Below are 23,954 nucleotides of genomic sequence, written 5' to 3' on the forward strand. Positions count from 1 at the left end.
TATATATATATATATATATATATATATATATATATATATATATAATGAGAGAGAGAGAGAGAACACACATGAATATCAAAAGAAAAAATCATTCAATAGATCTAACCCTTCCCATTATTGTGCATAACAATCAAATATGTCTATGTATCAGTTGTCTTACCAGATACATTTCGGGAGATTAAAATGACCAACAATTAAATGTGCAGTATTGACTGTCTCAAAAACGTATTTGGGTTCGTTTTTTTAATCAAACAGATTCTGCATTTTAAACATAATATTTAAAACGTGCAAAGTAAACCTGTTTAATTTTTTCTCCTATAGTAAAGGTTGTTTCAACGGCGGAACTTCCTCTCGAGAATTAATGTAGAAAATGAAGAGGCACTATATGAATCGATTGTTTTACTGGTACAGCACTAAGATCCATATCGATTGTGGCATACATAATTCACTGTTTGGGTTGCGACGTAGAAAAATGCCATGCTTAAACTGTAGTAGAATGGCAGACGGGTCCTGAAGTATCTGGCCAGCTGTACTGGGCTCTGGTCCATAAATTATGATAGAAGAGTTTTAGAAGCACTTGATAATTTCTTCATTTAATGCCATCACTCTACAGCTTTAGGCTCTGTTGCAGGTAGAACAATGTTGGTTCCTTGAATGAGATGATCTCCCTTTCCATCTAAGAAAGCATCCCATTGATTAAAATCTCTCTGAAGGGCTGTTAGGCAAAGAAAGAATATTATGTAATCATCATGAAAGACAGCATGAAAGACACAAACATATTTAGTCCTGAGTTAATAATCAGTGCTCAAGATCCTAAAAGAACATGTTTTTACATTTACTGATGCCCAGATCCAAAATACTTCATACTAATCACATTCATTCATGGGTAAACCGACAACAATGTACAAAATCAGTTAGATCTCACTTAAAAGGAAGATGTATTAAATAATTACCACTCCTTCAAATACCTGATCTTTAATCGACTCATGATCTCCCATTGCCTCACGTAAATAATGCTTCACTTCATTATGATTAGATCCTCTCCTCCCTCTTGGACCACAACACAATTTGCATTGTTCAACCAGGTAACTCACAGCACTGGTAGACAATCTGGAAGTCTCTATAATCTTCAACAAATCACCTCCAAAAGACCATCAGGAAGTCAATATAGTGCACAGCCAAACCAAGTTGGTATGAGATCCACAAGGACACCCTCAGAGTCTCGACCAACACCGACAACACCCTCACCACCGCCGAGCACATGCACTTCCAGATCCACACCGACCCCAACACCTCCCTCAGAGGAACACTCGTCTACAGACTACCAGGACCACGACCACAGTTCAGCGACGACATCGCCGACCTCATCAGCACCCACGCCCTCGCCTCCACGGATTACATCCTCCTCAGCGACCTGAACTTCCACCTCGAGAACAACAACGACGCCAAATCCACCGCCCTGATCGACAACCTAGCCAACATCGGACTCAAACAGCTCGTGACGACACCCACCCACGCCGGACACACACTGGACCCCTTCTTCTCGGCGAGTCCCCACATCTCCTTCAACCACACCACCGAACCCCACTGGACCGACCACAGATGCGTCCTCTTCACCTTCAGAAAACCCACCACACACCACCTCACCCAACAACTGCCACGCCGCTGCTGGGGCAAGGTCACCAAGGACCAACTGACCACCACCCTCACCCTGAGACCACTCACCGACCCAGACACCGCCGCCGACAGCCTCAAAAGGACCCCCGCAACCAATCACACCAACAAGAAAGCCGCATGGTTCACCGAAGACCTCTGGACCTCCAAGAACACCTGTCGGCAGCTGGAGAAGAGATGGCTCCACGACCGAACACCAGACAGCCACACAGCCCACAAGAATGCCACCCGTAGACACCACCAACTCATCAGGACCGCCAAGAGGACCGCCCTGACAGCAACACACACAACAGCAAAGAGCTCTTCAGCATCGTGAAAGAACTCTCCAACCCCAGCTCCTACACCAACGACATCCCACCTTCACAAGACCTGTGCAACTCACTGGCCACCTTCTTTCACCGCAAGATCACAGACATCCACGACAGCTTCAACTCAGACGCCCCCACGTCCACTGCCGATACCACCACCACCGCCCCTGCGACCCCCACCTGCATCAACCGCCTGGTCCAACGTCAGCGACGAAGACACCATTAAGACCATGAACTCCATCCACTCCGGATCCCCATCTGACCCATGCCCTCACCAAGTTTTCAACAAAGCCAGCATAGCCATCGCACCCCATCTCCGGAAAACAATCAACATCTCCTTCCAGACAGCAACCTTCCCGGAGAGCTGGAAGCACGCCGAGATCAACGCCCTACTGAAGAAACCCAAGGACCTCAAGAACTTACGGCCCATCCCCCTGCTCCCCTTCCCGGCAAAAGTCACAGAGAAGATAGTCAACAGACAACTGACCCGCTACCTCGAAGACAACAACATCCTGGACCCTTCCCAATCCGGCTTCCGCAGCAACCACAGCACCGAGACCGCCCTCATCGCCGCCACCAGGATCCTAATGGACAAAGGAGAAACCGCCGCCCTCATCCTTCTGGACCTATCAGCAGCCTTCAACACGGTCTGCCATCGCACACTGATGGCACGCCTCTATGACGCCAGAATCCAAGAGAAGGCCCAGGCCTGGACCTAGTCCTTCCTCTCCGGCAGAACCCAGAGCGTCCGCCTCCCACCATTCCGCTCCAAGACCACCGAGATCTGCGGCGTCCCACAGGGATCTTCCCTCAGCCCGATGCTATTCAATATCTACTTGGCACCCCTCGCCCACGTCGCACGACAACATAACCTCAACATCATCTCCTACGCCAATGACACCCAGCTGATCATTTCCCTCACCGAAGACCCCCACACCGCCAAAGCCAACCTCCACAGAGGAATAAAGGCCGTCACCGAATGGATGAAGAACAGCAGACTGAAGCTAAACTCAGACAAGATGGAGGTCCTCATCCTCGGCTCCACCCAGTCAGCCTGGGACGACTCCAGGTGGCCAACATCACTAGGAACAGCCCTAGAACCCACCGACCACGCACGCAACCTGGGGATCATCCTTGACTCCGCCCTCTCCATGACCAAGCAAGTCAACGCCGTCTCCGCGGCCTGCTTCAACACCCTCCGAATGCTACGCAGAATCTTCAAATGGATCCCCTCCGACACGAGAAAGAACGTCACACATGCCCTCGTCACCAGCAGACTGGACTACGGGAACGCCCTCTACGCAGGAACAACATCCAGGCTCCTGAGGGGGCTGCAACGCATCCAGAACGCCACGGCACGACTGATCCTCGACGTCCCAAGACGCAGCCATATCACACCCCACCTGAGAGACCTGCACTGGCTCCCCGTCGACAAGAGGATCACCTTCAAACTCTTCATCCACGCACACAAGGCCCTCCACAACGCCGGACCAGTATACCTCAACGACAGACTCTGCTTCTACACCCCCACCCGCAACCTCCGCTCTGCCTACCTCGCCCTCGTCACAGTCCCTCGCATCCGGAAATCACCGCCGGCGGCAGATCCTTCTCCCACGTCGCCGCCAAGACCTGGAACACTCTCCCTACCAACCTACGCCAGACCCAGGAACTGCTGGCTTTCAAAAGACTGCTCAAGACCTGGCTCTTCGATCAGTAGCAGCCCCCCCTAGCGCCTTGAGACCCTCAAGGGTAGCTAGCCGCGCTTTAAAAATGTAATGTAATCTTTGAGAGTACCAAGTGCCAATCAAAAGAGTAAATGTCCTTCTGGGCTCTGATGTGTCATCTTCCAAGATCGACAAGGTCTACAGAAACATTTAGCAAGTCTACTTGAAAAGGCAGTCCCCTACTTCACGTGTTGTTACATGCTAATGTTATAAATTAGTCATTCACGACCAAGAACCCCCTAATGGTATATCCGAAAGAGCTTCTATCTGGCTGGAATTCAAGAAAGATGTGCAGCCCAAACTAAAACGCAAGGATGAATCTTCTGAATTCTAGTCACTCGCGAGGGCCTGGTACCTTCTTCTCCGGAACAAGCCTAGTCCTCTTATGCCTGCCAAGATGAATGCATGGCCCACAATAAAAGATTCAGTGGAGTTAGAGACATCTGTGTCCTTGCGTCATTGCCTAGCTCGTTTGTCCCAAGCCCCATCCTACATTACGCTTTGGCTCCAATGCCTAATAAGCACTCGCCAAAGCAGTATACCTCAAAGGTGCTTAATACCTTCACTCTTGAACTGGTAACATGGGGCCAAATCTCAAACCATTGCCCACAGATCTCAAACGCTCCTTTAGCTAAGACTTGTAGAAAGCTAGCTCTCGATATAGTGTACCAAAACTAAATACACTGAGAGAGAGTCCAATGGATCCCTTATTGGATTACAGAGGCTAAAGTAGATAATACTAATGCTCTATTTGTGGGATTGTGGACGAGCAGTTAGGCTTATCGGAGGCTAGAGCTAAGTATCTGTTGTACTCACAGAGGCAATACATGAGGCAAACCCTCTAGAATAAATCCAAGACCAATTTGCACAAATAACAAGGATTTCTATATTATTTTTCAGACCTAGAACTTAAGTACTTTTTATGCTATGATTTTTCAAAGTTTGCCAAATAAATCAGTGCTGAATTCAATTACACACAATAGAAGTCAATGGGGGAAAATAGAAAAAGCATATAAAAAAAAAAAAAAATCACAGTGTGGGTTCTCGAACATCACCTTCGGGAGTTCGGTAAGTAGCAATGTCCGGTCCAAAGTACCAGCAGCAGCAGATCAGGTGCGCCCGGAAGTCGGAAGCAGAGTGCTGAGGTCGTCGGTAACCGGCGCTACGAAGAAGGGGGCCCCACCTGAAAACATGCTGCACAGAGGGACTTAAAGTAGTGGGGTCCCATTCGAGGGAGCAGGTCGCAAGGGCCTTAGGGCCTTGGGAGCACAGCTCGTTCATTTCCCAGGCCGGGCCGGGCGGGTGCACAGCCAAGCGTCATGTGTTGAGATGGTCCTCACAGTCAGGGGCAGGCAGGTTGTAGAGGCGGTTCCGGTACAACTGGGCCACTCACAAAAGAGTGGCTGAGGTCTAAAAGTCCCTAAATGGGTGTCTGCATCCTGGTTAGATGGAGTCCAGATTGGACTCTTTCTTCTAGGTCTTTGGTGTAGGGGTCCAGTACCCCAGTACTAGGCACGACTCCGGTAGGTTCTGCTGTACTCTCACTTGGGGAGGGGGGACAGATCTGACACAGAACTGTTGTACCTCTTCTTACTTTGATGCTGCATCTGAGTCGCTGGGGAGCAGCAAATTGATGAACTTGACTTTGCGGTTCAGTGACTATAGGCAAATAGCTCCTCTACTCCAAGGGAGGTTCTTGGAGGCCTCTCAGTTGCAGGATGAGACAACAGGCCACATTGATTGAGTCTTAGAAGCAACTGGCATGGGGTTTGGGACCATTTGTCTACAGCAGGTCGTCAGTTCTCGGGTCAGCAGCTCTTCTTCGTCCAATGTTCTTCTTCGGTCCTTCTAATCTAGCTTCAGGGTCCGGGATGCCACCTAAATACTTAATTTTGGGGCGTTAAAGGGAGTGACAGCTGGTAGCCAAAGGGATACCTACCTTTAGGATGTGTATACCCTCTAAGTGACCACTTCCTTTTGGAATGGCACTACCCTTGCCCTGAAGGGTTGATTACTGCCATCTCAAGATAGAGGAATTGCAAAAGTAGTGTCCACATCGCCTGCCCCACCTTACGGGTGGTGCTGGCTGGTAGTGGGCACACCTCTTAATCTAAGTAATTTTCCCATCTGTCCTCCCGTGAAATGGGGAGCAGGAAAGGGGGGTTGGCATTCTGCACTATCTGGAGATGCCTGGGTTGCATTTCACATCGTCTTTGAAGCTTCCAGCCCTGGAAGGCCATTCAAGCCTGGAGGAGGTGTGAAGCCCACAGCAGTCTTTCTTCCTGGCCTCAGAGCGCTGGCTCTCACCCCATGAGGTCAGAAGCATGTCTGGTGGTGGCAGACTGGCTAAGACTAGTCAGAGACCACACCAGTGCTTGATAGGTTTTCAGGGGACCCTCTAAAGTGTCCCCTGTGTGCATTTATTAATAAATCCATCACTGGCATCAGGGAGGATTTATTAATATGAGATGTTTGGTACCAAACATCTTAGGATACACTGAATCCATCATGGAGCTAGGAAATGGCACACAGGACTCTTCCGGCAGGCGGCACCAAGACACGCAGCCTGCAATGGCAGTCTGGTGAGGCACAATTTGTGCTGCAGCTCTAGAGGACTCTCTTCAATACCAGGGGTACCATATACTAGGGACTTACAAGCTTGACTGAAGTTGTGCCACTCGTGGTACAGATTTAGGAAAGATCTGGCCCTCGGAACCTGTTTTTTTTGTATAAATCATTTTTATTTGCTTTTAACATTCCCATCACATCAGACAGTACAGGTTCCAATATGATACATAACAAAGACGCATGTGACAATGGTAATACATGCACAGTCCCTGCAGGGGCCTCGCAGAATGAGGGCCCCATTGTATCTTGGGGAGACATGTGAGCGGGTGAGCAGGGATACTGTACGTGGACCTTGCCTCAGACGTGATCAGAGGAACACAGGGGTTATAAACAGTAATATAGAAAGGAGGTTTACTGAATGGCTATGAGCGAATATGTTGATGTTGTTTATTGGACCAAAAGACAGGGCGCCAGGACTGAGTAGCGCAGATTTGGGAGGTGTGCCGTGCCTTGGGGGGAGGGGGGGGGGGGGTTTGGGGGTGCATTGTGTAGCTTTCAACTCCACGGGCAGTGGTCGGCATTGGGGGTAGGGGTTTTCACCCTGGCCCAGCTGCCGATAACGCAGGAGAAGACTCACCCATTGTGGGAAAATAGGCCTCCTCATTGCAAAGCGCGTCCACCTCTGCTGTCCCCCACTTACACAGGGCCCCCTCCAGGCCTCTATCGGTGGGGGTACATGTGAGCGCCAGTGTAGTGCGAGGGAGGAGAATTGTGTCTGTACTTTGTGGTGCTTTCTCCTCTTAAATATGCCCAGGGAACATGCCTACCAACAGAATATGTCCAGGAGCCCGATAATCTCCCGAAGTGCATCGTGCACAGCGCGCCAGTAATCCTTAAGTGCCAGGTGCGACCAAAGCATGTGCTTAAGCGTGGCATCTACAGTACGGCAGCGGGGGTATTCAAACTGCGTGCCTGGGAAGTGTTGATGTAGCTGCCTGGGCGTAAGGTATGCTCTATGTAGTACTGTATGCTTTTAAAATGCTCATTGTGGGAGACCACCTTCGGGAATTAGAGTGCATGTTCGCACTCCTTGTCATGTAAGGCCCGCCAAAATGTTCTCTCTTTTTTGTGGCGAAGAGAAAGGAGGGGATAGCAGTCAGACCTCGTATGGCTTTGTACAGCCAGGTGACGAGGCTATGACCTGGTTCAATGGTTAGGATGGCCTGTAGGACCGGGTGTGTCTCAGATTCCCCTCCTGAGAGGTCCTATAGGGCCGACGTGTGGAGAAGCTGCCGTTGGAGCAGGAACTGTTCCAGAGTAGGCCTCTATCCTCAGCTAGTTGGGCAAAACGCAGAGGGTCGTGCTCAGTCCAGACCCATAGGTCTCTTGCAAAGTAATAATCTCACCCATGGGGCAGGCCGACCAGAGTCGGGTCAGGGTAATATAGAGTGACCGCCCGAGAGAGGCGTTGCATCCTGGGAAAACATGTCCGCGCCACCGCCACCTGCAGGGGCCACATAAGCGCATCGGTGAACCCAGTACGTGGAGGTTGTGGCACCTGATTGCGGAGACAGGCCTCTGGCCCATTCCTGCTGAGGCTTTGCCGAGGTAACATCCAGCTGTCCATTGAGACAGCCAGTGCAGCTGCGCCGCCGAATAGTAGGTCTTAAAGAATGACGTTCCAAGGCAGCCAGACCCCCAAATGAGGGAGGTGAGGAGTGAAGCCAGCTCCTTAAAGGAGCGGGAAGGAACCACCGGGAGGTCTGGGAACCTGGTTAGCAGGCACCCAATGCACTTACAGTTCAAAACTACATCAGACAAAAAGTGGGGGCTAACCACGTCAAGAGACATTTTCCTACATGACCACGCCCAAAAATCCCCCTTCCCCAACCCCCAAAATTGCCATGGTCAGTCCCAGGTCTGTGTTCCACTGTAAAGTCCATTCCCTCTAGGGATATGGACCACCTTAACAGTGTGTTGTTTTCTCCTTTCATCTGCATAAGCCATCTGAGAGGTCCGTGGTCAGTTTGGACAAGGAAGTGAGAACCAAACAGTTATGGTCTCAACTTCTTCAGGGACCAAACTACAGCAAAGGATTCCCTCTGAATGGCACTCCACCGCTACTCTATAGGAAGAAGCCTCCTGCTTATGAAAGCAACAGGTTGGTCTTGGCCATCATTATAGGTCTGGGATAAGACCGCTCCTATCCCATGTTCAGCGAAACTGCTTGATAAAGTCTGGTGCTTTCAGAATGGGTGCTGAGTGCATTGCTTCATTCAAGGTGTAAAAAGCCTTTTGACAGCTCACGGTCCAGTTAACCTTTTAGGGCACCTTTTTGGAAGTCCGTTCTGTGACGGGGTCACAACGGATCCATATCCCTGCACAAACTTACCCATGGAGCCAGTCAAGCCAAGGAATGCCCTGAATTAAGTCTGGGTGGTTGGAGCTTCCCAATCCAGAATGGTCTGGATTTGGAGCAGTAATGGTTGAACTTGGCCTCCACCCGTAAGGTGGCCCAAGTATACAACTGTGCCCTGCCCTATCTGGCACCTGCTTACCTGGATAGTGAGGCTTGCACTCGGCAGAGCCTTTAGGGCCTTCCCAAGGTGGATCAGGTGATCCCGCCAGGCGGAGTTAAAAGACAGCAATATCTTGTCCAGATAAGCTGCACTAAAGGATTACACCCCAGCAAGGACTTTATTCACCAACCGTTGAAAGGTGGTAGGGCATTTTTAATCCAAAGGGCATCACAATGAACTGGAAGTGCCCATCTGGGGTTAAGAATGCAGATTTCTCTTTTGCTCCAGGGGTACGACCTATCTGCCAGTACCCTGATGTGAGATCACAACTACTCATATTTGACTGCCCTCAACCTGTCAATTAATTCATCAGCCCTAGGAATTGGATATGCATCCGTTTTTGTGACTGCATTGAGGCCCCTATAGTTCACACAAAACCTAATTTATCTATTTCCACTCGGGGAATGAGGCTTGGGGACTAACACAACAGGGCTGGCCCAGGGGCTCCCTGAGGAATCAATGACACCCAATTTCAGCTTACTCAGGCTTTCATACTCTCCTTGACATGGTCAGACTGCTTGTAAATGTTATTTTGACAGGCTGTCACCAGTGTCCATATCATGTCTACACCAGTAAGTCTGATCCGGGGTCAAGGAGAAGAGCACAGCAAATTGATTTAGGACTTGCCTGCAATCAGTCTGCAGTTGGGCAGTAAGGGTGTCTGACAAGACCACTCCTTCCACTGACCAATATTTAGGGTTGTGAGGGAGGAGGTCAGGGAGAGGTTCACTCTTTGCTTTCTGTTCCTCATCTGTTACCAAGAGCATGATCAGTTCAGCCCTGACATTATAGGGTGTCAGGCAGTTTATATGTATGACCCTCGTGGGTTTCCTGTATGGGCCAAGGCCCACCAAATAGGTGACCTCGCCTTTTCTTTCAAGGATAGGGTAGGGCCCAGTCTGTTTGTTCTGGATGGCAATGTGAGCCACAGGCTCCAACACCCACAACTTTTGCCCTGGTTAGAACTCCACCAAGGCAGCCTATTGGTCATACCAGGGCATGTGGAGCTCTTGGCTTGACTTTTTTCATATACTTCGCCGTCCTGGAATGAAGGCCAAGCACATATTCCACAATATCCCGATTAGGTTATTTGAGAGGTCTCTTCCATCCTTCTTTCACAAGACACAGTGGTCCCCTCATAGTGTGTTAGGTGGAGGAGGGTGCGGTCTGGGCTAATCTCTGCCTTCGGGTCCTGTGGGAGCCGTGTACGTGTCTCAAAAAAGAATGGAAAGCCTGCTGACCATGGTAGTTGGGTGGAAATGGACACAGCTGGTACCCTCTAACTTAGCCAGGGAAGGCAGAATGGGGCTGGCATGGGGCCATAGGGAGTCCCAATGATGGAGTGGTCGCTCTACTGTCAAAGGGCTTGAGCACGGACTCTGCCTTTTCACCAAACAGGCATGTGCCATTGAAAGGCATGTCCATAAAGGATACTGCGACATCCCTTGAGAAGCCAGAAGTCCTAAGCGCCGGGATGCCCCAGGGTAGCTGCGCGCTATATAAGTTTTAATAATAATAATAATAATAATAATAAGCTAGGCGTGGCGGCCGAGTGTCACTGACAAAGCAATCGCTCTGCCCAGCGAGGCAATTGTGCCCAGACCGCAGCATATTGTGAACTTTGCTGCGTCCCTGCCATCTGCAATAGCAGCAGGATGGCTCGTACTGCCTCAGACCATGGGCAGCACTTTTGAGGTGGGATCCCACACGGTATGGGTATCCCGGTCCAAGAGGCATGCAGTGTTCACTGACCGCCATGCAAGACTGGTGGAAGAGAAATTCTCCCTTGCCTAAGTGTCCAGCCTCTTGGATTCCATATCCAGTGGTGTAAAAGGGAATGTGCCAGGGTTAACCTTGGACGTGGAGCCTGAACGATGAAGCTCTCCGGGATGGGGTACTGTGTGAGGAAAGCTGGGTCTGGGTCAGCGCCTTCTCGTGTTTGTCGGCCCCAAGCAGAAGTTTCATGAAAGGGGAGAAGAAATTCAATTGGTGGCAAACCCGGGCTGAAGCACCTCCATCTAAACATTGGTATTGACTACCACTGAGGGCAGAGTAAGGTCCACCACCTCAGCCACCCTCCTAACCACCATATTGAATGAAGCCCCATTCCTCCATCATTACAGGAGGAGGAGAGACAAGGCCAGTGTCTGGCGAAGTGTCCATATCTCAGACATTAGCCAGTTCCTCAAGCCAGTTAACCTCGGCCAAGGACTCCTCAATGGGGTCCAGATAACCATAAGGACCCTCGGATTCTCCCCAAACTTATTCTCCAAGGCCCGTTGAAAAAAAAAAAAAAAAAAGGAGGCACTGTCTCAGACTTAGAGGGTCCTGGTCTGGTCAGCACCAGTGTCGACGTCAGACTGCAACAGTCGGGGACGATGGATTGGCACCGTCGAGGGGCATCAGTGGCACCGGAAACTACGCCATGGGACTCTGGTGAAGGTTGTGGATTCTCAACCGTAGTCAGTCTGGATCTGGTAATGGATCCAAAGAGCCCTGCTGGCATGGAGGACGAACTCGCAGGTGGAAATTCAGTCTGGCACCTTCCTAACCCAAGGGTCCCAAAGGTGCTCCAGAGGGGTTTGGATACCCATAAACGAGATCCATGGCCTCTTAATTCTTTCTCTTGGGTAGAGGTCACTTCGGCTCTGGGAAATTCTGGAAGGCACACAGGGGACCCAGGTGCAGGCTTCGTGGGGGAAGAGTGGGAGCAAGACCAAGATATGGGGGTGTCCTTCCTGCACCTCGTCGGATGACTTTGACCAGTGCAGTGAAGTCGAAGAGTGGTTTGACTTCTTGGTGGTCTTCTTGTTGGACTTACCCGATAAAGACTTTGACTTCAATGACAAACAACAGGAACGACAGAGTGGACCGGGCCCTGCCACGCGCCCTATATCTGGAGCGGTAAGGACTTGCCCTGTGCTGAACAACCAGGAGCTTCAACATGCGCTCATGGACCGCCTTGAGGTTCACCGCACTGCAGTGAGGGCAGGCCTTGAAGGAGTCATCTGGCTCCAGGCAACAAAAGCAAACCAAGTGGGGGGTCTGTCACAGCCATCTGCCTGTGACAGGCTTCACAGGGTTTCAAACCCACAGGTTTCTCAGGGAATATCCCTAAAGGCACACTGGAAGAGTAAAGCTCAAAAAGGTAGTAAAAAATGACAGAGGTAGTTTTTCTGGATCTGAGCAGACAGCACAGAAAGAAAATAACTGATGTCAACGTGCTGGGGAGATGCCTATATGGGCAGCGCACGGAGCAGATCGATGCCACCTACCGGCTTGTAGAGGTAATGCTCAAGGTTTTTCGGATCCAGCCTGACTCTTGGAGAATATTTTAAGGTAAGGAATCTGCAGCGCTAGAAGCCTATATCAGATTAAGCAGGTATAGTGGTTGGACTTGTGCCAGAGATGGAACCTGTAGCTGGCCATGATGATATGGTGTTTGAAAGTCTTAAGGAAAGATGACGTCTCAACAAACCTGACCACCTTATCAATGTGGAAGTATGTCCCTTTGCTATTTTTCAGGAAGCTGTCACTACCACCACAGCCTGAGGGAGCCTTGACTGTCTTTCGGAGTTCAGTAATTGTTGTACAATGATTTTGCAATGGCAGGCTCGGTGAAAGGCTTCTTACAAATATATTGCACATGATTAAGAAGTAGGATGACCTCCCTCCAGGTCATTACTAACACGGTTTACAGTTCTGATCTTTCATGTGATCCACTATTAGATTCTAGGTGTTGTAGTCTTGCTTAGCTGACCACTTACCACAAACCGCAGGTAGCCATGGGGAGAAGGGTGAATTGGGACGTGCGGTCAGATCGAGAGGGGTCATGAAGTCGTTTAGTTGTAGCAGAGGAATGACGACTTGTATCGTGACCATATTGAAGTACTCGGACAGGATATACTTGTTTAGCGGCCTGAGGTAGAGTATAGGCCATGAGGGTCCTGTCTCTCTTGGTGTCATGTTCGCGAACTACATATCCCGGCATGCTCGGGGGAAAAAACTACTGTTCCCATGATCCTCCGCGACCCGCTGCATTCCCGCGAGGATCTCGTTTAAAAGAATGGCAGCCGGGGGATCGGTGTCGGGAATTCCTGTCCGGATACGTCTCAGAGGTGGATTCTTCGTTCTGGTGCGGTAAGGGTGCCTGGCACCACGGGGCTTCTTAGCCGTACGCTACTCTCGACTGGTGTTCCTGTTTAGCTTCTCTAGAATGCGATACTGGGCTATCGTGTGTCAGGAGCTGTGCTTTAAGTAACTTTGGATTTGGCTCGGTTGGTATTGTCGGCCAACGGTGGTGGTTTTGTGTGTGCTATCAGACATTGGATAGCATATGTCCCAGTTCTGTTTATTTTGCCTTGAGGAATTGGATTAAGTCAGTTAACCAACTAAGAATTATTAGCTGGTGTATTGAACTTCAGGAGTTCCTGTGGAGCCTTGTGGGGGAACATAATGTGTGGAGAAACACTGTTTGATTTAATTGGATTAAGGTGTTAACTGTATATTGGCTCTTCTATTAACAGGGGTTCTGGAGGTGTGGTCTACACTCTTCCCCTGTGAGGTTTAGTGGAGTCACTTATTAGGTATGTCCTATGTCATATATGGTTGGATTGATATGTGAAAGCCAGAATTCCCTTCCCTGGGATCTCTCATATGCTTTGTATTTTGTACCTTCTTTAGTTACACCGTACCAAACCCCTATGTGGCCTCTACACATCTACAAGGCATTATTCTTCTTTTTTCAGGTATAGCTTGTTATAGTATTGTTTAGAGCTGCATCATGTTTCCAACATAGCAACTAGTCTTATGTGTGTATTCTGGTTGTGTCTTTCAGATCTCCCTCCCTGCTGTCCCCTCCTTTCCTTCCCGTTCTTTTCTTTTATCCCCTCACTTAATCCAGTCAACGCTCTGTGCCATTACGGCTATTCAAACATTGGCTGGATTTAGAGGTGGGCTTACCTATCAACAAACCGATCCTGAGGACTGATTTGTAACACTTGGAGAGAAGGGCTGAATCCCTTTGCAATGCTGGTGTTGTGGCACTCAATCACTTCTCCTGAAGGAGGCACTGATTTTCTGGGGAGAGGGTGTGTTTGTGAGGCAGGGATGTTTGATGTGGGTGCAGTGAACTCTTAACAGTCACCCTAGGACCCATTAGTCAGAGGTATTTCTTCCCATAGTAGAAGCCACCCCTGAAGTATTTTTCTGACAGGTGTAGTCCGATTTGGGGAAGAGATAGAATTCACTGTTTTGCTGGGCAACTCCCTTAGTCACAACTCCTCTAACCCTGCTCTTGGGCTGCCTCTGTATTTCTCTCCCCCGGGAGTAGCCATGTGTAGGCTGGTGCTGCTGCCTTTGGTAAGCAGTGGGTGTATCGGAAGAGATGGCCTTACCACCTTCTCTGAATTGGGTCCTCCAAAAGGAACTTCGGGGAAAGGTGCCTGGAGAGCATCCATAGTTTTGAGCATATCAGTGTCATTCTTGATCTTTTCCAGCATTGGATTCACCTGCAGTCCGAAGAGGTGTTCTCAGTCGAACGGCAGGCTTAGCAGATACTGTTGAACTTCTGACTTTAAGCCAGAGACATGCAGCCCAGTGTGACGCCTGATGAGGGCATTTGTGTTAATGCTGTAGGTTCAGCTGAGTTGAGGAGGCACCTGCTAGTGGAGTTTTAAATTATTTTGCTCTCCAAGACAAGCTTGTGGCCATGTTGTCTATATTGCTCTGGGAAGTGCTGGAGAAGTTCCTCAATCTCCTCCCAGTGGGCCCGATCATAACGAGAGATTAAGCCAATTCAGTTAGCGATCCTCCACTGAGTGGTCAATTGCACAGTGACCCACTTTGCTGCAACATCAATTTTCTTAATCTCTTTATCTTGTGGAGAATCATCGCCAGTTCATGGGCATTTGCCCGCTTGTGCTCAGTGTGGACCACCAATATGTTTGGTGGAAGTTTTCCCTAAATGTAGTGCGGGTCAGTGGGTGAAGGTTTGTATTTTTTATCTATCCTCAGTGTAACTACTCTTCCCTTCCTGGGCTGCCTAAAAGTGTCAGGTGCAGTTTTGAGCATGCCCTTCAGCATGGGAAGAACCTGCACGGTACATTGAGCAGTGGAAAGTGTCTTGATCAAGAAGTCAAAGACTTCTTGCACGGTGTGTTGGTTGACTATATGGAAAGTGGTATCTCTATGGATAACCTTTTGGTAAGAGGTTGTGTCATATGGAGGGGAGGATTTTATGGTGCAGAAATCTGCATTTGTGCCCCTTGGGGGATCAACAGTGTAGTCATTCCACAGGTCATCTCTAGGTCCAGTATTGTAGGGAGTCTTGTACGCTGCTGGCCCCCATAACAAGTTGGAAGACTTTTACCGCCTCCTTATGGAAGATCCATTGGGCCTAGTGGAGGATGTGGAATCTGGTTATGACCATTTCTGCGAATGGGTAACCAGGGCCCTTGACTCCCTTATCCCGATTATAACGAGTAAGTGCGGTCCTCGTGATCCCAGCCCCTGGTATAATGGTACTCTGCGCGCACTGAAAAGCTCCTGCAGACGTGCAGAGAGAGACTGGCGAAGAGCGTACGATCAGAGCAAAAAAACTTTCTATATGGCCACTGTCAAGGTTTATCATCGAGCTGTCTGCAGAGCCCGGGCCGCTTTTTATGCTCTGGAATTTCGCAACAGCTCGAATCCGGTCAAAACCATCTTTAAGGCTCTTAAGGACCTTGTGGCAAAAAAGCCCACTGCTGTTACCATCAGCTCTAATGCCCATTGTGAAATGCTGGCGGCCTTTTTTCTGGAGAAGGTTCATTCCATCTACAGAGCCTTCCCTGCCGCGGTGCAGGTCGGTGTCGGGCCGCATACTGTGCCTGGACAGGTGGTGCTAGATTCTTTCCCCTGTCTTACTCCGGAGACTTTCAAGATTTTGGCTCTTCGAGTCAAATCTGGGTCGCCGGCAGACCCACTCAAGCCAGTAATGTTTAGAGACTCGACACTCTCTCACCCGGTCCGCGATTTGATTAATATCTCGCTTACATCTGGCCGGGTGCCTTCGAAGTGGAAGCAGGCAGTAGTAATGCCCATTTTAAAGAAGCCATCTCTCGACCCCAGTAAATCGGAGAACTATCGTCCCATCTCACTTCTCCCGTGGCCAGCCAAACTCGCGGAGAGGCATGTTAACATCGCCCTCACTGACCATCTGTCGCGCACCAACGTTCTGGATGATACGCAGAACGGTTTCCGAGCTGGCCACAGTACGGAGACAGCCCTCCTGTTTATGGTCGAGCATTTGAGGGCAGTGCTTGATGCAGGTCAAACGGCGGCGCTTGTTTTGTTAGATCTGAGCGCCGCCTTTGACACTGTCTCGCATGACATCCTCCTGCAGCGCCTTGAGGAGGCAGGTGTGACTGGTACTGCACTTCAGTGGTTCCGTTCGTTCCTAGCGGATCGGTCCTTCTGTGTGGCTGCCCCGCCCTACCAGTCCAAATTCCATCCCCTGTCGTTTGGGGTCCCGCAGGGTTCCTCGCTGAGTCCCACGTTCAATCTCTACGTGAGGCCGCTGGCTGAGGTTATGAAGCTCTGCGGTTTGACTATGGTGTCATACGCAGATGACACCCAGCTAGCGGTCATGATCAGCGGGGACCCCGAGGTGGAGGCCCCCCGATTCAGGGACGGACTTCGGGCGGTGGCCAGTTGGATGACGTCCAACTGTCTCCAACTGAACGCCAATAAAACAGAGGTGATGGTCTTCGGCAAGCGGACGGATCTCTGGGGAGATACCTGGTGGCCTTCTGAGTTGGGTCCCACCCCGGTTTCGGAGATCAAAAATCTGGGGTTGTGGTTGGACCCCTCACTCAGCTTTGTTGGTAATACCAAAAGGACGGCAGCCTCCTGCTTTGGCATTCTGCGTAATCTGAGACCTGCACTCAAATATTTTGATGCCGCAACCCGCCAACTTGTGGTTCAGGCGACGATACTGGCTCGGCTAGACTATGCCAGCTCCCTCTTTATAGGGCTAAATCAGGCCGAGCTGACTCGTCTCCAGCGAGTGGAAAACGCAGCAGCCAGAGCAGTTGTAGGCCTCCCTAGGTTCTGCTCGGTCTCTCGCACCCTGCGTGCTCTCCACTGGCTGCCGATCAGGCAGCGGATTCATTTTAAGGTGCCTGGTTTGGCTTTTAAAATCCTAAAAGGCCCGTCTGCTCCCATATTGCAGAATCTTCTGCGCCCATATATCCCAGGCCGTTCCCTTCGCTCCTCGGATCACGAATTGGCAGCAGCTCCACGCTTCAATTGTAGTCGAGCTGGGGGACGTTCCTTCAAGGTGCGGGCAGTAGCTCTGTGGAACGCATTGCCTCGCGAAATTCGGACCCTTGCCGACCTGCTTTCTTTTCGCAAGGCCGTTAAGACTCTCCTGTTTCCTTAGCCCTGTTAAAAACTCGAATTTTTAAATAAATCTGCTCCTTGGTTATGTTGTGTGGCTACCTTGTCGGGCGCCGGGACGCTCCTTCGCTGGAGCGGCTGAGCGCATTACAAATACCATTAACATAACATGTGTGAAGAACCCTCTGATGAAGGAGGCAGAGGAGACCTTTATTATGGAGGTGGCGGAGGGGAGGGGGAGAAGGAGGAGGAGTAGGAGCAGGAATTAAAGTGGTAATAGGCTAGTGCACCTGTCCTGGGGTTTCTTTTGCTTAGGAGGAGGGATGGGCTCCAATGCAAGATCCTCCTCAAAAGTCAACTTTCTTTTCCTGGGAAGAGTGTCCTGCACTTTAGGAGGTTAAGAGTCTTCTGTTGAGCTCTTCCTGGAGGCACTGCAGGGTGGGCTGCTCCAGATTCTCAGACCTGCAGATGACAGGGTAATAGGCTAGTGCACCTGTCCTGGGGTTTCTTTTGCTTAGGAGGAGGGATGGGCTCCAATGCAAGATCCTCCTCAAAAGTCAACTTTCTTTTCCTGGGAAGAGTGTCCTGCACTTTAGGAGGTTAAAAGTCTTCTGTTGAGCTCTTCCTGGAGGCACTGCAGGGTGGGCTGCTCCAGATTCTCAGACCTGCAGATGACAGGGTGTTGTGGGCTGGATGACTCAAAGTTGAGGAAGTCTTTTGGTCTGATGGTGCCAAGTTGTGTTCTGGGGTCGAAGGAGCTGTCAGCACCAAAGAGGCTCGTGGTTGGGATGGAAATTTAGGAGCCAAGGCATGATTCGGTTACAGCTCTAAGGTCTTCTGACGCTGCTGACCATGGCCTGCAGGCAGTGCCAGACCAGAAGCATGTGGTTGGACTTCTAGGCCCAATGCCCATCACACTCCACCTCCCCCAAGTGGCAGTACTCAGCCTGTGTGCACTGTCATTGTGCAACCAGTGAAAGGAAGGAGGTACTCAAGATAATAGACTAGACTTCCTGACATGCCTCCAGATTCTGCTGCTACTCTTTCTTTGACTCTGAGTCGGACCTGGGTTCAGGACTGAACAGGAGGGTCTGGTTACCGGAGGGGATGGCCTCTGGCTCGTCCTCTGTGCTAGTTCCCCGTAAAGTTCTGGGGCGTCAACTTCCTGCTGCTGCTCCATTCTGCATCGAGCGAGTCGGCTATTGTGCAAATACCTGAAGATCTTTTGAAATGGAAAGCGAGACAGGCAGAATAGGCAGCTTTGTTGTGCTCTGTCGAAAAAATAGGAGGTTGCATACCTGGTGGTGGTCGGTCCAAGGATACTTGGAGTGACATGGAGGGCAGTTTTGAAACGGAGTCCTTTCCATCAGAGTAATCATCGCTGAAGAGGAACTAAGAGACTGAAGACTAAGTACAGGCCCACAAGGGGTGTCCAGTGTAAACCTGGTAGACTAGACCGAAGGACCTCGCAGCAACTGACCATTGATGTACAGTTTACGTGCCAAAGGAAGAGGATAGACCGGAGTCAGACGAAAAACACCAGAAGGCGCTGACCCGGAGCAATGACATGTACTAACCCGACAGCGGAAAGAAAACAATCTAACAATTTAGCTGATGCTCATGTGCATTACCAGTCATTGGAGGAGTCACCATATGTCATCACACAAATGATTTCTTCAAAGAAAAACAAGTTGCACACATCTGAGACCAACAATAGATGGCAGGAGTATGTACAGTATTTGTATCTACCGTTACAAACATGTGAATTCTACGACCCTGTAGAGCGCTGCAACAGCGTGCAAGACAACACGGAGATATACACACAAATATCAGAACCCTTAGCCGGTTCCAACCCCATTCTCCTAATGAGCAAGATCTGATGCATACTGAACACGGCACACTAATTGCTAACCTAACCTCTCACTCCTGTCCCCCCTGTGTTGACCTACTTTTTTACACTTGTTAGAATGCTCCTCATCCTAAGTTTCAGCCAGGGATCATTCTTCTGTGATGTCAAACAAGAGGAATGTAAGTGCTGTTCTGTGCTCCTACATGCAATGTAAAGGACGCTGCTTCAGTTCCTTTCCCTTTTTCCTCCTCCTTTGGGTTACCAGCACCTAGAATGTGTTTTATGCAGACTTAATAGGAACTGAACTAAACTGTGTCTCGAAGCCAATGGTGATTTGGAACCGAGAAGACCTTCTGGCCGTTCATATTTTTGTATACCACTCCATCCTAGCCTACTTTATTTTATCCTATCTGATCGTTTTTTGCTGAACCTTACAATGCTTCTCCTTTTCCTCTTCTGATTTTATTCTTCTTTTTATCATGCTATTTCTGGGAGACGAGAAAATCCTACCCCACTGCATTGCAATTTACTACTGCTTCCTTTTATTGATTTTCCTCTAACAAGAATTGATAGGTTGTATCGTTGGATACGAATTGATAAATGCTTTTCATTAAATATATGACAACAAAAAAAATGACTGACTGACGAGGTGGAGTCTGACTAGTCTGCTATTTAATGCTTAAAGCTTAAAGAAAGTATCCTGAGGATTGGGTGAATCTCACCTGTCGGCCTTGAATTACATGCTGATGGGAGGTGGAAGAGACAACTTCAAGACATGACAACTAATACCGTGACAGACTCTTGATAGCCCAGTGGTTGTGCCAGGCCCAGTGCGAAAACTTCCCCTTCCTGGAAAAGGACTGACTGATCAGGCCACATCCTACGGTGCTCATCAGGTGCTCGGGAGACCTGCCAAAATGAATGGAGTCACGGAGTGCCCAGAAAGGTTAGATCAGCAGGGGCAAGCACCTCTTGATATTTATTTTTAAGCCTTTAGTGTTTCAGGGGCATGGACGTGGAGGTTGTGAACTTTACAATGGGTGAGGAAAGGTACGACTTTCACTAGCAAAAGGGTAAATATGCCTGGTTGATTGTGCCTGTTTTAAGTGGGTGATTACTAGGAATGCTCTCTGATTCTTTACATTAATTATTCCTGGTAGTTACATCTAATGGTTGAGCAATGAGTGGATATTGTCCCCACCAGGTGTTAATGTGTTTGATACACTGTTTCAGTACCAAAGATTGTCTACAATAATTCAGAGACCTGCACCATGAAGGCCTGTTACCTGGAAGTGGCCAGAAGCTTTTGACAGAAAAAAAACTTTCAGGAGCCTGGATTCTGGATAGATCAAAAGCAACTTTAGTTGAAAGAAAGCTGCTAGCATGGTCATGCACTTTGATAAGGACCTGACTTGAGACCTAAGAGAAGGACTCTTTATTGGAAGTTACCAACTTTGAAACATAGTAAGCATGGGGTTTGTGAAGAATTGGTGATGTCGGTAGGAAATATAGTGGTATAAAGAGAAGATTCTGCCTCCCCGCAGCCGTAGGGCCCATCCATGGTATCTAGTTTGCACTCTTGTCTGCGGAATCCACCAATCTCCCCAACTAGGGCTTCTCTTCTCAAGCCCATATTTTCTCCCAACACGGTCTAGCACACTGGGGTACCATACTGCACTTTTTTGCGCCTGGACCTGCAGTTCCTAATGCCATCACAGTACCAGAACACACCGCACCCTTCTTCCTTCTCACACCTCCCAGTGTTTGCCCCCCAAGTAAATAGTTTAAGTTTATCTCACAGGTGAGATAAAACAATGCAGCACTTATCACAGGGGTAGCTTAAATCTTGTAGGGTCATTACCTGTCACTACCTGATGTTTAATGCATAAATCAGAATAACATGATATGCCTCTTGACTACAACTGTAATTCCCATGTAATGTACTTTGATGCATATGGCTAGAACTTCTAATGCTACTATACCACTGAAAGACACAATAACTTTTTTGTTTTTTTAAATGGTGGTCTAAAGAGCACAGCCATGCATTTCATTGAAAGTGAGGACAAATGTGGTATAGTACCAAATTCGTTTGACTTATTTGTTTTATCTTCTTGAACTCTACGATACATTCAAAACAATAAAAAGCAAAAAACAAAACAAATTTCAGAATGAAAGAATAAAGCCAATTTCAATAAAACATATATTATAAATGAGGAATAAACTAATCACAGTTCTTGCCCCCCTGATCCATATAAATGAATACAATATTCCAAAACACTTTATAACAGCTTAACTAGTAAAAGGAACGCTGTAAACAGGTCCACTCCCATTACGTTTATTTACCTCAGGGGTATATTAGTTTAAACCATCCTCATTTGTAAGAAGTCATGAGTGTGGTTTTAGATCCCTATTGCTTCGTAAAGTGACCTGTGCATAATGCACAGTCCCTGACTATCCCTCTCGAGGGACTACCACAAAGATATCACTAATCACAGAGTTTACCAGTTTCATACAGCTCTGTCACATTTTATTGCAGATCGATGGACTACATACAATATCTTATAAACCCTTTTCCACCATGCCCATTCATGCCATTTGCCTCAGTCTCCACATTCCCATCAGGAATCTGCTTAAGCCAAAGCCAATTAGATGATTAGTATCAGATTTAAGCATCTTCGATGCCTCTGTGTGTTCTCTGACCCCCAGGGTTCGGCTCAATGGGATAATCTAACTTTTCCTGCAATTAGTATACAGGAACGAAAAACAGGACATGTTGAACCATTTCTTTTGGGACGACACACATTAAGCACTGTACATCGTGTGCCTTCATGGGATAAGCCCACTTAGGTGTAAACGAGCGAAGAGGCAAGGTTCCATACCAGAACTGTAAATACAGTCGCCTAGTCAGTGGCGGGTGCATCTCATTCAGGAGAACCTCTCTCCAGAATGAGTCCGTAACAGTGAGAAAAGTCTCTGTCAAAGAGCCGCGATTCCAAAGGGTATGTAGCAAAGTATCTCTGTTGCACCAGAACAGGAGTTTGAGCATTTTTTGGAGACTGCCCTTGGTGGACCAGTGAAACACAACAGGCTTACAAGCCCTACCTTCAATAGAGTGGCCTGAAAGCACCATAGCCAAGGAATATATAGAGAACCAGAAATAGGCAAGACTTCCTCCAGACCTCTGCGATAGTAAATAAGCTCTGGGATGAACCATATTCTCCACCAATAAAGTAGGGGACGTAGGCCCACTTTATCAGAGAGGTCTCAACCCAAGGTCCAACCTAAGTTGGAGCAAAGGTGTACTTAAAGGGGGCCCTCACAGCTGTGGCAGAAAACCAAAGTGTCCCCACAATTCAACTCCATAGCAGGCTGTCCCTAATGCTTGAGAAATATAGATTCTAGGGCAGGGCTAATTGGTCTAGGAAAAATTGCGCTTTAGGAGTTTCCTTTCAAATGAAAAATAGAAGAGTCAACGTCCTTGCTCCATTTGTGCTTTAGAACATGCTTTATCATTTGTTTTCTCAACAGGATCTCCACAACTTGAACTGCATGTTGAACAAATGGGGGGTTCGATCCCTTCCGTACAATAATGGGAGGGGTCCTCAAAACATGAATTAGTATTCACTCGCCATAACATTTAGAGCCTCTTGCAATTCTCTGTCATACAGCGAGATAAATGGAGATTCAGCCTCCCAATGGGGTTCTAGACTTTGGTGGCAGTTTGAAGTCATTGCTTGTTCCTGCTTGCAGTTCCCTTTGCCATATGATGGGTTTCTGGCACTGCCATGATTGTTTCTGCATTGAAGGCAGTTATTGGTCCAGTCTTCTCCAGTAAGGCATATTTACCAAAGTGTGTGTTCCTCTAATAATCCATGAGCCAAACCATATGCTGAAGATGTCATTGTATCGGTTTTCCGTTTCATTGCGCACAAGGAGCTGGTGCAGATCCCTATGCTGTTTAGAAATGCGGGAACGATTAGGAAGGTAAAGAATTAGCCTAGTTGCATAATTCAGATTACCTGTATTTAATGCATCAGGTGATTTGCTATGCCAAGACAGACTGTAGTATCTAAGTGTATGCAATAAGTCATCAGTCCTTGAACCACAAATTTCTGACCAGATGGAGAAAGCACCCAGCGGCACCATGGGTAACTTGGATTGACTTAAGGATATCTTGATCTATCAAAACTCCAAGTTCCTGGCAGTAGTAAATAGGCAAGGTTTGCGGCCTAGTACAGCTGACTACTAAGTGGAGGGCCAAACTTGTGAAAGTTATGTTTCAGACAGTTGGTCTTCCTCCAGGAGGCAATGGATGACAGATGAGGAAAATTTGCCCTGTGTATGGTAATTTGAGTATTGTCCACAACAAGAGGGCGGACCTAGATATGCATCTTTCTCCTTTTCTATCCAGAGGCCATTATTTCATGCGGTGTCCATCAGGGCTCCTCACTAAGGGGTAGGGTTTTGTGAGAAGCCCTGCAGGATATGGCATGAAATCTTGACCTCTGTGCATTAAAATGGAGGAAGAGAGACAGCTTGAGATCCTAAGGCAAGAAAAGTGTAAAGCCAATGTAAAACCTAAAGTGAGATACCAGAGTTAGAGGAGACTAAGAAGGTATAGGGTGCAACACTGTCAAAAGCCACCAAGAGGTCAAGAAGCATGAGGGCAGCAGAGCCACTCTTATCCAAGATAGTATGAAGGTTGTATGTGGTAGAGAAAAGAGCAGCCTCTGTGCTACAAAATGTGCAAACACCAGATTGGGATGGATCCAGTATGTTTGTTAACCTGTTTTACCACAAGTTTGGTTGGAAAATGTAAGCGCAAAATGAGACAATAACTAGATACTTGGGATCCGCCGAAGTTTTGGTTAAT

At 48.5% G+C, this 23,954-nt stretch overlaps 1 protein-coding gene across 3 annotated transcripts in view; it reads right to left on the reverse strand.

Moving 5' to 3' along the window:
* Positions 1-228: 228 nt before the first annotated feature.
* The window catches only part of PLA2G7 (phospholipase A2 group VII), a 324,365-nt gene continuing 300,639 nt past the window's right edge, over positions 229-23,954 (reverse strand). For all 3 annotated transcript variants that reach the window (XM_078647671.1, XM_078647670.1, XM_078647672.1), the window contains exon 11: positions 229-715. In XM_078647671.1, the coding sequence (XP_078503797.1) occupies positions 603-715 (113 nt within the window). In that variant the 3' untranslated portion in view covers positions 229-602. The remainder of the gene's footprint in view (positions 716-23,954) is intronic.

The sequence above is a fragment of the Lissotriton helveticus genome, chromosome 6, assembly GCF_964261635.1.
Source record: "Lissotriton helveticus chromosome 6, aLisHel1.1, whole genome shotgun sequence".
NCBI classification, from domain to species: domain Eukaryota; kingdom Metazoa; phylum Chordata; class Amphibia; order Caudata; family Salamandridae; genus Lissotriton; species Lissotriton helveticus.